At 44.8% G+C, this 12,405-nt stretch overlaps 1 protein-coding gene across 2 annotated transcripts in view; it reads left to right on the top strand.

Moving 5' to 3' along the window:
• The window catches only part of KLF7 (KLF transcription factor 7), a 59,826-nt gene that overhangs the window by 36,132 nt on the left and 11,289 nt on the right, over nucleotides 1-12,405 (top strand). For both annotated transcript variants that reach the window (XR_011904354.1, XM_072342190.1), the window contains exon 3: nucleotides 9,388-9,511. Coding sequence is in view for 1 of the 2 variants with exons in the window: in XM_072342190.1 (XP_072198291.1) it covers nucleotides 9,388-9,511 (124 nt within the window). In the remaining variant the exon portion in view is untranslated. The remainder of the gene's footprint in view (nucleotides 1-9,387; nucleotides 9,512-12,405) is intronic.

Below are 12,405 nucleotides of genomic sequence, written 5' to 3'. Positions count from 1 at the left end.
AAGAGTTTTCCTCTGTGTAACAAGGAGAACTAAAACTTGGCCTGTGTGATTGGAAAGAATAGCCTTTGAGTAGAAGACTTCTGTCTCTGAATATCTGGTTGAAAATAACTTGAGTGGATTAAGCTGTGATCTGTCATAAAATGACTTGCATTTTATTGTCAGTTCTTTGCAAAACCCAGAGAACCACAAAGGTGGTTTCTTTTCGGGTGCTTTGTTTGCCATTGGATGTGTGTTAGGAAGATTGTTTTGTACAGAAGACATAGATGTCTTTTAAGATTTCTCTGCGAAGATGCAGTGTCACCCAGCAGTGGGGTTTTGTTGTACATCTGTGCTGTTCTTCATTTGTGCTCCTATGGCGGCACAGATGACCTGGGTGACTTCCAGCCATGTGCTTGCGTATCCCTTAGAGCTGAGGAAAGGGAAACATTTGTGTACCCCCCCTCCCCCCAAGTCAAATCCAATATTTGATTGAATGAAAGCATGCTGGTCTTGTTCCTTTCTTCCTTTTGTTCTTGGCAAGATGGAGAACCAGAGAGGAATGGGTAGTATTTTCCCTCGTGTTTTATTCTCGTGCTGTTTCTGCTACTCTGCATCACTTTCTTTCTGTCATCTTTCTCTGATTTTTTTCAGTGGCAAAGGGCAGAAAAGGAAGTGACATGTAAATAGAACCATCAACACTGAAATGGTTTGAATAAGTGAAATGACATTCATTAGCAAAAATGTGTAGCAAAACAAATGTAAAACATTAATAGTTGGGAAAGCGGGTGTCTCTTCACTTGTTTAGTTGGTTTTGTTTTTGTCAGTTCTAGTCACTGATAAGCATCTTTTGTGTTTACCTTTGTTTTTTGCATGGCATTTCCCAGAAGCTCTGGGACTAATGTGCAAGTGTCCTAGGAGCTGATCTTTGCTGCCTGCTCTGCACTGAATGCACATGCAGCACATCTTGTGAAGGGCTCTCACCATGGTTCACCCCCCAGTATAATTTACTAAAAAAAAAAAAACAAAGGGAGGAAAGTCTGTTGTGGAGTTCTGGATGAATCTGACCTGGTGAACTGCTGATTTTTGTCTCCTTTTTCATCTCCTGCTCCTGCTGCCTTGCCTTGCATCTCTGAGCTCACAGAGCTGTGCTGAATTTGAAACCAAAAGCCCTCAGCCAAGATTTTTTTTTTTTTTTTTTTTTTTTTTTTTTTTTAAGTTCTTACTGCATCTCTTGGGGACCGAAGCAATGGCAGCCTGAAGCAGCACTGAATGTGTAATTAGGGCAGGCAGCGATGCCTTGCTGCTGGGGCCAAGCAGGAGGAAAGTAGGGGATGCACCATACTCCGGCTCACACAAAGCACAGGGTGCTGTCAGCCCGGCTGGTTACCAGCCCTGCTGCACAGCTGCTCTGCCCTCGTGTTGCCAAGCAACTCCATCCATCCTTTTTTTCAAAACATTTTAATTTTCCTCACCCCTTCTCACTCCTTCTGGAGGGCTAATTGGGAAGCCATGCTGCTGGGTGCTGCTGGCCGCTGCTGGCCGTGCCACCCAGCTGCCGCCCCTCAGGCTGGCAATTAGTGGGCAGCAGGCCGGTGTGCGCCCAGGCTGGAGCTGCAGGGATTTGGAACGGCGGTGGTGTTTTGGGGCTTTGTTGCTCAGTGGGAGTTTGAATAGGCCCAGGGAGGATCAGCCATCCCACGCCTGGTGTGGGGCATGTGCTTCAGTGGGGTTTGTTACAGGTGGCCTCGTGAGTGAGATAGAAAATGGAGTACTGCCATCTCTTTGAGTGTTGCTGCATGCGTTGCTTTCCTCTGCATTTCAGCTAGACAAGTAGGCTTTGTGGATGTGTGTTATGTGCTTGTGTGTCTGCAAGAAATAAGGCTGAAAAAAATCATTTATTTTCACATCCTCTGCAGCTGGCTTGGTAGAGGAGCTTTGACAAGGGCCCTGGGGACTAATCTGGAGCTTTGAGGTTCATGGAAAGACTGATTGGACATTGGATCTGGCTCTTAACCTCTTTCCCCCCCCATCTCCAATATAGTCATGATTAGAGCCATCCCTCTATAAGGGCACTTCTGACCTTTTTGGATGAAAGGAGCTGTTCATCATTCACGGAAATGTACTTCTTTTACACTTGATCATCCCTGCTTGCCTATAAATAGGTACAACCTTCTCACATTGTGTTTTTCACAATTCTGTCACATTCCTCTCCAGCCCTGCGCTGTCTGCTGCCAGCTTTTCTCTTGTGCTTTGTCACCCTTTCAAAGGCTTTTCCATCTTTCCAGCAGGTGGCAAAACTGAATAAAATGCTTTTTTCCCCCCCTTTTTCCTCTTTTTGGGTAGAAAGCACTGGCGAGCCACTTAAAATACTGACCATGGCCCGCCTTGCCTTCCTTTGTCATAATAAAAATAATAATTACGCTTGCTATTTTTCCAACAGAAATCAATTAGGAGTATATTGAGGAATGAAAGGCTCAGGAAAGTATCTGAAATTGATTTTTATAATTAGGTTTACTGGTTGATGGGTCATGTGTATGTACACTTAAATGGTGGCATTGACTTCCAGAGGATGCGTGTGTTAAATGGCCTGCTCTTCCTTTTTGCTGAAGGCATGAACCTTCTGATCTTAAAAAGGATGCTGTTGTTGTGTGCTGAACTGCAGCCACTCTGTAGCTTTTCTGAGAAGTCCCCAGCAAAGCACGCTGGAGACTTGTGGTGGAACCTGCTGAATTTAGTGTGAAAGTAGAGACATTTGACAAGCAGCAGATCTTGGAATACTCTTCCTCTGCGTCCTGAGGAGTGTGCACGTGCATAGAGGGAGGACGGATGCAGATGTAAAGGAGACCTATTATTTGCTTGGGAGATTTCATTTTTTTCCAGACTCCTTAAATCTGAATTTCCTTCTGCAATGCACTCCTGTTAAATATCACATAGCACTTTCCATATGAAGAGAGGTGTGACCAGTCACATTTTCTGTTGTGTCATGTGATGTGTACTGATATTCTGCTAATTAGAAGAATTACGGCTCAGCTTCATTGGTATGCCACGTATGTAGCTTGTAAAGCTCTCAGGGACACTTACAGATGAAGAGTGCTACATAAATATAAAATATTGTTAATGTGATGTTCCACATTAGGCTTCCCATTGTGCTGTGGCAGATTTTGTAATAAACTGTAAAGCAAATACAAATGGCTGCCTGGCATTTCACCACAAGGCAACTTGGGGGGCTGCTTTCTCATTGCCCTCCCCCCCAGCTACTGGTGCTCCTGAGCAACCTCTTTCTGTGTGGACAGCAATCCTGGCACAGGGCTGTCCCACCAGTGACACTACTGGGATGTGGTGTGATGGTGTGTTCCCAGCCGCCAGCCCAGGAACAGCAGGTCCCAAAAGGATTTCTCAGAAAGGGTGGCAAGGAAAGTTATTAAAACGCTCTCTTAAAAAGCCAGTGGGACTGCTTGGTTCTTCACACATTCCTTTATACAACTCAGGCTCTCAAAGCATCCTTATGGGAGAAATCCAAGCGAGAAATCATGTGTTTAATTCTTCTCCCAACTGTAATTTGCAGTTTGTCTGGTTCTCCAGGAACTCCAGTCCTAGAGCAAGCATGGCTGAAGCTGTCTTCAGTACACTAAGGCTTTTTAGAACTGGTTTCATTTTGAGTATTTTTTAATCACGTAACTTAAAAAGGAAGGAAATATTTTGAGTTTCTTTCATAAAGTTTTTTTGTTTGTTTTTTTTTTAATTTTTAATTCTGAAACTGTATGTAAAGAAGTAGAACACATGGTGATTTTTCAGGGGGTGTTTGTTTTTGTGTGCGTGTACATCCCATGTTAAGGAGCTCTGATAGGATAGCATAACAAACATTCTATTTGATTGCCCTTCAAAATGTACGTGCAGGCAGGATGTGTTCTTTTCCTCAGTTTCTTTAAACCTTTCTGGCTAACTCAGTCACACTTATTAGAAGAAACCTCTAAAGCATACTGTATCTTAGTACTGGGATATCCTAGCAAGAGTTTTTGACTGTGATCCTCCACTGTACTTTTTTGGTTGGTCTCTTTTTGAAGATCATTGCAGGACTGTGAGGCTTTCACGGCTTGCTTATTTTACAAAGCACACTGTAACCAACATGACTGTGCTTTGGTGTTGAGGTTCATGGGGAGCCAGAATGTAGCAAACAGGCACAGTTAACCATAGTATGCTTCTTTACTTATAATTGTGTGAAGACACAGGGTGAAACCTGAGCCTTAATAGGGATGTTTCCAATAGAGCCAGGCACTGGATTTCACCTTGCAGCACTGCCAGCCTATGTTGCCTTACTATGCACATACCCAAATTGGTAGGGTTTTCTTCCAAAAAAGAAATCCAGGGAACAGAAAACAAACTCTTCTCTCTGTTCAGTTTGCTTTTGTTTTGCTTTGTTTCCAAAACTAATGTTTTTAGTTGCAGGGCTGCCAAGAGAAATTTAAACTCATGACCTTGGGTTATCTCTAAAGCAGAAGGCAAATGATCTCTAAGTGTTACAGCTTTCTTCTTTATTTCTGGGGGTAGTCAGGTCTCACAGACTTTTTAAACCCTTGGGGTTGGCAATAAGTAGTGCAAAATATAAGATATAAAATATCGCTAGCATCTTTCATCATGTAGTTTTGTGAACATGACAAATTCCTCAGCCCATCTTGGCTATGTACCTCCATGTACATAAAGTTTCTACTAATTGATCTCTCTTGAAAACACCCCTCTGAGATGTTTGTAGTGAACGCATTTGTTATTCTTTGTACAAAAGAAATATGCCCCAACAGTTTCTGGGGGATGTACATGTCAAGGACGGGAGTCTGTGTATTTTGAGGAGAAGAGAAAGCATCCCCACTACTTTGTTTTGTGACAGAATATTTGTTGCTAGGGTTGTATAGGGTATGCAGTCTGAGTATATGGGAGACAAAATGTGCTGGTCTTCATTCTGTGCCTGGAGAGCAAAGATACAGCTGGATCTGTTCTCCTAGCTGCCCCATAAAACCAGAGGAGAGATTTTTACTTCCAGCTTCAGTCCTACTGCTCTCTGACGTGTCATGCTCCACACATTCCCTTGTCTCTCTCTTAGTTTCAAAAGGAGCAATAATTGATTATTGCAGGTGGTTTTCAGGATGTAAAATGGCATGAGATTAAACTCACCAAAATGGAAAATGCCTGATACAGTGTCTTCAAGGCAAAACCATCCCAGGTCTATCAACAGCATTTGCCTGGGAACCTGATGTGTGTTTACCGTGGTGGTGATATTGGGACTGCATGCTTCACTCTTCCATCTTTTCAGTTGATAAACTTCTGGCTTTCAAGAGAAACCTATTCCAGTCATTTGTAGGTGCCTAATATTTAGTTGTGCGTTTATCTTGGTCAGTAAAGGAACAGTGACCTGCTTTGAGGGGTGACAATGTCTAGTGGTCTTTTGCAGTGACTCTTTTTAAATTTTACCTTTTGTCATTGCATGCTTCATGTAAATTTAGAAAATTCTTTGTTCTCCAGTTTCCAGACTGGACTAGGCTGGGTGAAATGAAAAGGGATGGAGGGCCAGACTGTAACAGCGTGCTTTGGGTGTAGTTTCTGGAAGGAGGTTGTGTAATGTGCCATAAACAGAAGTGGAACAGAGAGCTTCTTCCCCAGGCAGACCGATCTCAGGGTACAGATACATGCTCTGGGAAGATGAAAGGATATAAATGGTCTAAGGACTGATCGGTAGATTTCAGCATAGTAGTCTATGTGCTCATAGGCATTTGCAAGCTGCTGCTAAAGCACCATCATCATGCAGCTAAGGATGTGTCCATGTGAGTGTTTTCTGCAGTTTGAAACTCCATTTTAGGGCTGGTCTCTGCTGCCCTCCTTCCCGGTGCTGTGGTTCAGCCTGGGGAGCAGACACAGAAGCGCAGTATCATAGAACCATGGAACTGTAGGGGTTGGGAGGGACCTCTGGGCTTCATCAAGTCCAACCCCCCTGCTGAAGTGGGCTCTGTGGGTTGCTCCATCACCATAGCTCAGTTCTAGAATTTTTTTCATACACAAGTGGGACTTTGTGTTACCTGCATAATCTGATGCTTAAAATCTGCATTGCTGGCTGCCTGCCCTTCCCAGGTGTGCTTGTAGACACGTAGAAGCTCAGCCAGCCCTGTGGTGGAGCTTTTTGCAGGCACACAGCTGGGTATTGGCCTCTTTCTGGGTGTGCACTGTGGATCTGAGGATTTGTGTAAGCACTGCACAGATCCTTGTGTTGAACAAGGGTGACTTAAAGAGCAGAGCTTCTTCCTGAGAATGTCTCTCATGTACGAGGTTTTAAGTTCAGTTATTAATTGTGAGGAATTAGAACCTGAAAATTGCCAGTATGGCACAGCTCTGTGATGTTCCTATTTTTAATTGGATTTTAAAGCTCATAATTAATTTGCTAAAAGGGGGGAGATCCTTGTCCTGTAGAAGTGAGTGGGAGTTTTGCCGTTGCTTTCAGCGGAGGAGGATTTTGCCATCTATCCTTTTATTCTCGCAATTCCTTTACAACAGCAGCAGAGCAGCCTGGCACGTGGGAATGAGTGTTCCTATTTCTCCTGCCTGCCATTCCAGTAGTGAGGTAGGAGGGGCCTCTCCCCCTCTCAACGCCCCCGCTTCCTACAGACATACACCTTGGCAAGATAGCTCTGATTTCATCTGCGAGTAAGATGGAAGCAGCCATTAAAGATGCAGTTTGTTCTTTGTCCTGCCATGCAGAGATACGGAGATCTCTCTCTCCGTGCCCACTCAGACTATAGAGTGGCTGAAGGAGAGCAGGACGCTGCCCTCTCTGAGGTCTCTGGGTCAGGGAATCTACAGGGCTTTAAATGTCACTGTGCTCCTTTGCCTTCATTGTGTGCCACACAGAGCTCTGCACACCAGTGTGCTCTGCTGTCTGGAAGCACAAGGAGGTGTGCTGACATTTTGTGTGGCTTCGGTTACAGAGAAAAAGCATCTGAGATCAGAACTCAGCTCAGGGCAGTGCAAGCTGCAAATGGAGAACACTTGAGAGAGGAGCCCCCAGAGCAAACAGCAGAGATGTGTGGCATTCTGTGGGTTTACCAGTAATCGTGCTTGGCATTTCTGTCTCTCCTAACCTATATATAGCACTGTACGTTTTCAAAGCTTTTGACAAATGTTAACAAGCTAAACCCACCTTCAGTCCTAATAACCCTTGTTTCACAGAACCACGCAGTGTTTTGCCTTTACCCTTCTGCTCTCAGACTGGTTGTACCTGCCAGATTTGGCTGAGCACTCATCTTTCGCTTTTACAGCATGTGTAGCAAATGTGATGCGAGGTGCTTTGTCTGCCTTGCCGACTGCTCTCTAAGGTGGGCACTAGAGAGCATCAGAGAACCAAGCAAGCTGAATTGTCACTGAGGTTCATTTACTGGCAGCTTTTTAAAATAATGCACGAATTGCTCATGTGGATCTGCTGTACCATCGCAGATATGACCGGGGGGGGGGGGAAATCCTTTTTCTCTGACAAGGGGATATGGAATGCAGTGTGCCTTGTAGGGTATCACCTACCGCTGTCGAGGCTGTCGAGGCATTGCCAAACAACTGTAGCCCTGGTGTCTGTGGCAGTGCTGGTGACAGTGTTTGAACTGCAGTTGAGTAACCATCACAAAAACAGGACACCAGCACTTGGCTCACTAACAAGAAGTTTTTTGCTTTTTCTTTTTTTTCTTTTTCCCTGAAAAAAAAAAATCACACCAAAAACCATGCAAGTCTGCAGAGCTGACCAGCCAGACACAATGTAAGTGTGAGATGGGGTTATTATTGTTGTCTTGGGTATGTCCCCATGATAGGTTGTGGCACACCATAGAGGCATCCAGGCTGGCCTCTCTTGTTTCAGAGACTGAGAGGACAATTTGATATTCTGACAAAGTCTCGCTGGCTGCTGCTCTCTCTTCATTGCTTTACCCAGTGAATCCTTTAATTGAGTTACTGTGCTTAAGGTCTGGTAAAGTGGCTCAGCTCCAGTTAGCACCTCAGCCCATTCTGCTATCTGGGGTGGATGACCACTGTACAGCAGAACTGCCTTAGCAATAAGAAGTCTGTGGACTCACTCATAGCAGAGCATATTTTTATTATTATTAAGTATTTTGATACCATTCCCTTGTTCTCTTCTCTCTTCTTTTTCATTTGGCCTTTCCAGTTTGTCACCTTGAAATACATAGGCCTCCCATAATGAGATCTCACGTCTTTACCTGCTGAATAGACACACTAAATATAGAAATCAGAGTCTCTGCACTGAGACATTTACCTGCTGTGGCCAAGGAGAGAGGTCATACAGATTGCAACTTCAGTTTGGACAGTGGTGGTTTTTTTTTTTAAGTTTGCCTTCTTAGCAATTTTAAGAATAAATAAATAAGTAATAATCCCTTCTCTGTTTATAATAGCTGGCTTAGGATCTTGGTAGTGTAAGTGATTTCTTGTCAATGTTTTATCTCAGCTCCTCCCTGTACTAATGCATCTGCACTGTGCTGACTGTGTGGGGATCAGTGACATTGAATTCGTACAGGAAGAGAAGCAGAGGAGCACTTCCTTGTGGGGGAGATGATAAATTTGCATGCACATGAACACACGTGCACTGAATATGATAAGGGGAGGCACCAGACCTTGGAAGCCTCCATTGAGAAAAGGTGTGAAGGACTCCATGGATGCTACATCATGGCAGACTGATTCACAGAGGCTGCTCTTTGTTATAAGATAGGTAAAGGTGACCACAACAGACTGGTCTCATGCCTGACTTACTACTGCACCATTTCACTGCTTCGGTGATGTGATTAATATCTGGGGGCAGAATAACAGCCCCTAAAGTTGTTGAGAGTAACTAGAGAAGGTGCAGCTTTAGGAGACTATGGGCATGGAAACCTGGGGGAGCAGACATGAGTCTGGCCACGGTGAGCTGCAGCATGGGAAAAACAATGGTGGTGGTTGCTGTTGCAGGGTTTGCAGGGAGAGATGTGACCTGCTCCAGCCTGTGGTGTGGTTAGGTTTTGGCACAGCCATTACAGGCACCAGAGCAATTAGCCAGCAGGAGCTGAGCAAGCTGCAAGGTTGACTGAAAATGAGGCTCTAGCAGCACAGGACAGAGGATTGTGGGGACACGCTGAGGATTTCATTCAAGAGCAGTTAATGAGCTTTGTTAGAAATGAGGTGTAGGGAGAATTTTAACAGATCAACAGAAGTTGAAGCTGGATCTATCCACAGTACGATGTCATAAGTCCTAAGTTGTTTGAATTGCACTGTGGCCTTGATCGTGTGACTGGGTGTGCTCTAACCTGCCTGGGTGGGGAAGGGGTGAAGTGGAAGGCATGGGACTTGCAAGTGGAGTGCTCAGTAATGCTGTTGTCATGCTTACTCTTCTCTCTGCAGGTGAGAAGCCTTACAAGTGCTCGTGGGAAGGGTGCGAGTGGCGTTTTGCACGGAGTGACGAGCTCACAAGGCATTACAGAAAGCACACGGGTGCAAAGCCCTTTAAATGCAACCATTGTGACAGGTAATGCAGCTTCCTCATGTGGTGTTCAAGCAAAATGTGGTCCTTGTGAGTGGTGTGGAGCTGCCAGACCGTTGGCAGCTTGACCCCTCCAAGTCTCGTGTCCCCTTCTTTAGCCCCTCAGCCAAAGGAGAGCGCAAAAAAAGATGTAGGGCTGGGTACAAGTCTCACTGGAACCTGTCTGTGTTTGCTGTGGGCACAGGACTTGATCCATGGTGCTGCTTATTTAAATACTCCACAATCAGAGTGAAAGTCCAGAAGGCCCCAGACCATTTCAATATATTGTCAAAATAGGTCCACAGCTTTCCATCTCCCCACCTTGTTAGGGTAGTGTCCCCTGAAAAGCAGATCTCCTTTCCCACCTGCCTCCTTCAAGGGCTACCCCAAGCACCTCTGCTGGCTTCCTATATGTTGGCAGGGTGCTTCATTTTCAAAAGCACAGGACTAATTCAGGCACAACTGACAATTCAAGTTCATGAGATTGTTTTGCGTAGGATCAGCGATTGCTGCGTAGTCTTGCTAATGAGTGAATCTTCTCTCCAGTTCTAAATTTCAACCTTGATGTCTGTTTGATGTGGGAAATACTCTGCCACTTTGTTTTGAGTGGGCGCAGATTTAAAAGCCTGATAGGTGCCTAGAGACAGGCTTCTCAAAGAGCTTAATATGCAACAGTCCTCCTTTGGACATTTAGAAATGGGGGGCCAGATTTGCCTGGAGAGCTGGGCACCCAGCAATTCCCACTGAGAGCACTGAGAGCTGCTGCTTGCTGCCCTCTTTTTGCTGTCATCGCCACTTCAGCTGCTGAATGAAGAAGCTACTCTGAAAAATCAAATTGTCCTTGCTTGGTGCTGAGTGCTTTTGAAAGCTGGGTTCTTTGAATGCAGAAACAAAACCAAAAGAAAACCCTCCTTGCTATTCCCAGTCCCAGATGATAAGAAATTAGGGTGGAGCAAAAGCAATTACCACTGTAATGACTCTTGACAGTACTGACAGGATCGAACAATGAGCGCTTCTCTTCCTCAGACCCCCCCATCTGGAGGCTGGCAGTGCCCTGGGTAAAACCTGGATCCAGTGTAGAGCAATCAAATAATGTGCTTGCATCTGAACATGTGATCTGGCTAATCCTATTTGTATATATATTTTAAAAGAGACTTAAGAAAATTACCCGTCTTTTTAATGTAGCACTAAGGTTCTCTGCTCTGATAAGAAAACACTCTGTAATACAATAAAGGCTCTAGGAAGCCTCTGGGTACACTGGAGCAACAGAGAACATGCTTGGAGAGAGGATGTATGGGACATAAACAAGGGACCCCATCCTTTTATGGGAAGGAAATTTGATCATTTTCACATCCTGCCTTTCCAAGTGCTTTGTCTCCTTGAGCACCCTTCTCTCCTTGTCTCCCTTCTTCCTGCCCCCCTTCTGCCATGGAGAGCTTCCTCTTGGATTAGTTTTTGTCTTAGCTCTGGATTATCCTTTGTTTGCTGAGAATGCGGGACAGGGTAAACCAAACAGGGACCTCTGGAGTCCTGCTTTTGTATAAGCACCTCTGTGAAGGAGGATGTTCATGTTCCAGTTTTAGTGTAAGGCATCGCCTTTCTCTTTTTTCTCTGAGGAATGGAGTGACCACCCCAGCCTCAAGAGCACACTAACACAGGCAGTGCAAAACTGAGTGATTTCTGTGTGAGAATCTTTAGCAGAGATTTAAAGAAATACAGTCAGTGTTTTCAACTCCTCAGTCTCCTTCAGTCCATCTTTCAGTATCCATTCTTTTCCCTTTTCATATTTCCCATTATTATCTGGGTTTTTGTTGTTAGCAGCCAATTTGGTTGCTGCAGTCAAAAGGTACGTTTCTGCAACAATGTAATACATCTTCTGTTCTTCCACTGGATCTGCAGATAAAAGAAATCAGGATTCATTAGGAAGCAAGGGCTGCTGTAGTTTGTGCACTGTTAAACTCCATGCGCATGCTGTTTACATGTCTCAGGAAGAGTCAGGTTCAGCTTTACTTTCCCAATCCGTTGTTGCAAGCTCACAGAATGGTGCTGCCTATTCTTTTGGACCGCTCTGCCATATCACTATTTCTCCTCTTTTTCCCATTCATTGATGTATCTGGTACCGTTGATGTCACTTCAAGTGAGCATAGAAATGTGCATAAGTCTGTCCCTAGCCATTTAGACAGGTATCTAATGTTGAAGATGCTCCCTCCTGAGCCAGAGATCCCAGATGCAATGCTGACATCACAGAATTGTTTGGAAGGGAAGGCCATACCTGGGCAATCAGAGCAAGAAAGCGGTGATTGAAATAGTGAAGAAGGGGAGAACTGTACAATTTTGCCTGCAATTCCCTTCCAGTCTGTTTACAGAAACAGTTGTATCTATGACCTCCAGGCCACCATCACAGGGATATTCATGTCATCTCTGTACAGGACAATGCTAAAGCAAAAGAGATTAGAATATGTGATTCTGTTCTGCTGCTGTCCCAGCCCAAACACTGCGCACCCCACAGATCTCATTGTTAGTTATTGCTGCCAGGCCACCATTGGTTTGAGTATCACCATATGTGCTGCAAATGATATGTGGTTTGGTGGCAGCAGGGGGAAAAGACAACTAGCTAAAGTGGTGCAGAAGGCAGCATGCAAGTTCCTCGTGCCTTCCAGACATGGCGTATGCCATTTATTATCATCTTCCAGGAGTTGATGCTCCTCAGAAACACAGGTAGGTTATGTTCCTCACACACTGTGAGCCTTTGGCACTCCAAGTGGAAGAGGATGGCAGTGTAGTGGCACTTGCTTGCTATGCCTAAATACATACTTAGTGCCTGTCTATTGGAGTATACATTCAGTGTAAGAGTACGTGCTCGGTGTCCTCTTTGACAGCAAGTTAAGAGTGCACTTAGC

The sequence above is a fragment of the Excalfactoria chinensis genome, chromosome 7 (genome assembly GCF_039878825.1).
Source record: "Excalfactoria chinensis isolate bCotChi1 chromosome 7, bCotChi1.hap2, whole genome shotgun sequence".
In the NCBI taxonomy this organism is placed as follows: Eukaryota; Metazoa; Chordata; class Aves; order Galliformes; family Phasianidae; genus Excalfactoria; species Excalfactoria chinensis.
Note: the sequence above shows the minus strand (reverse complement) of the source record. Positions and strands in the feature narration are given on the sequence as shown.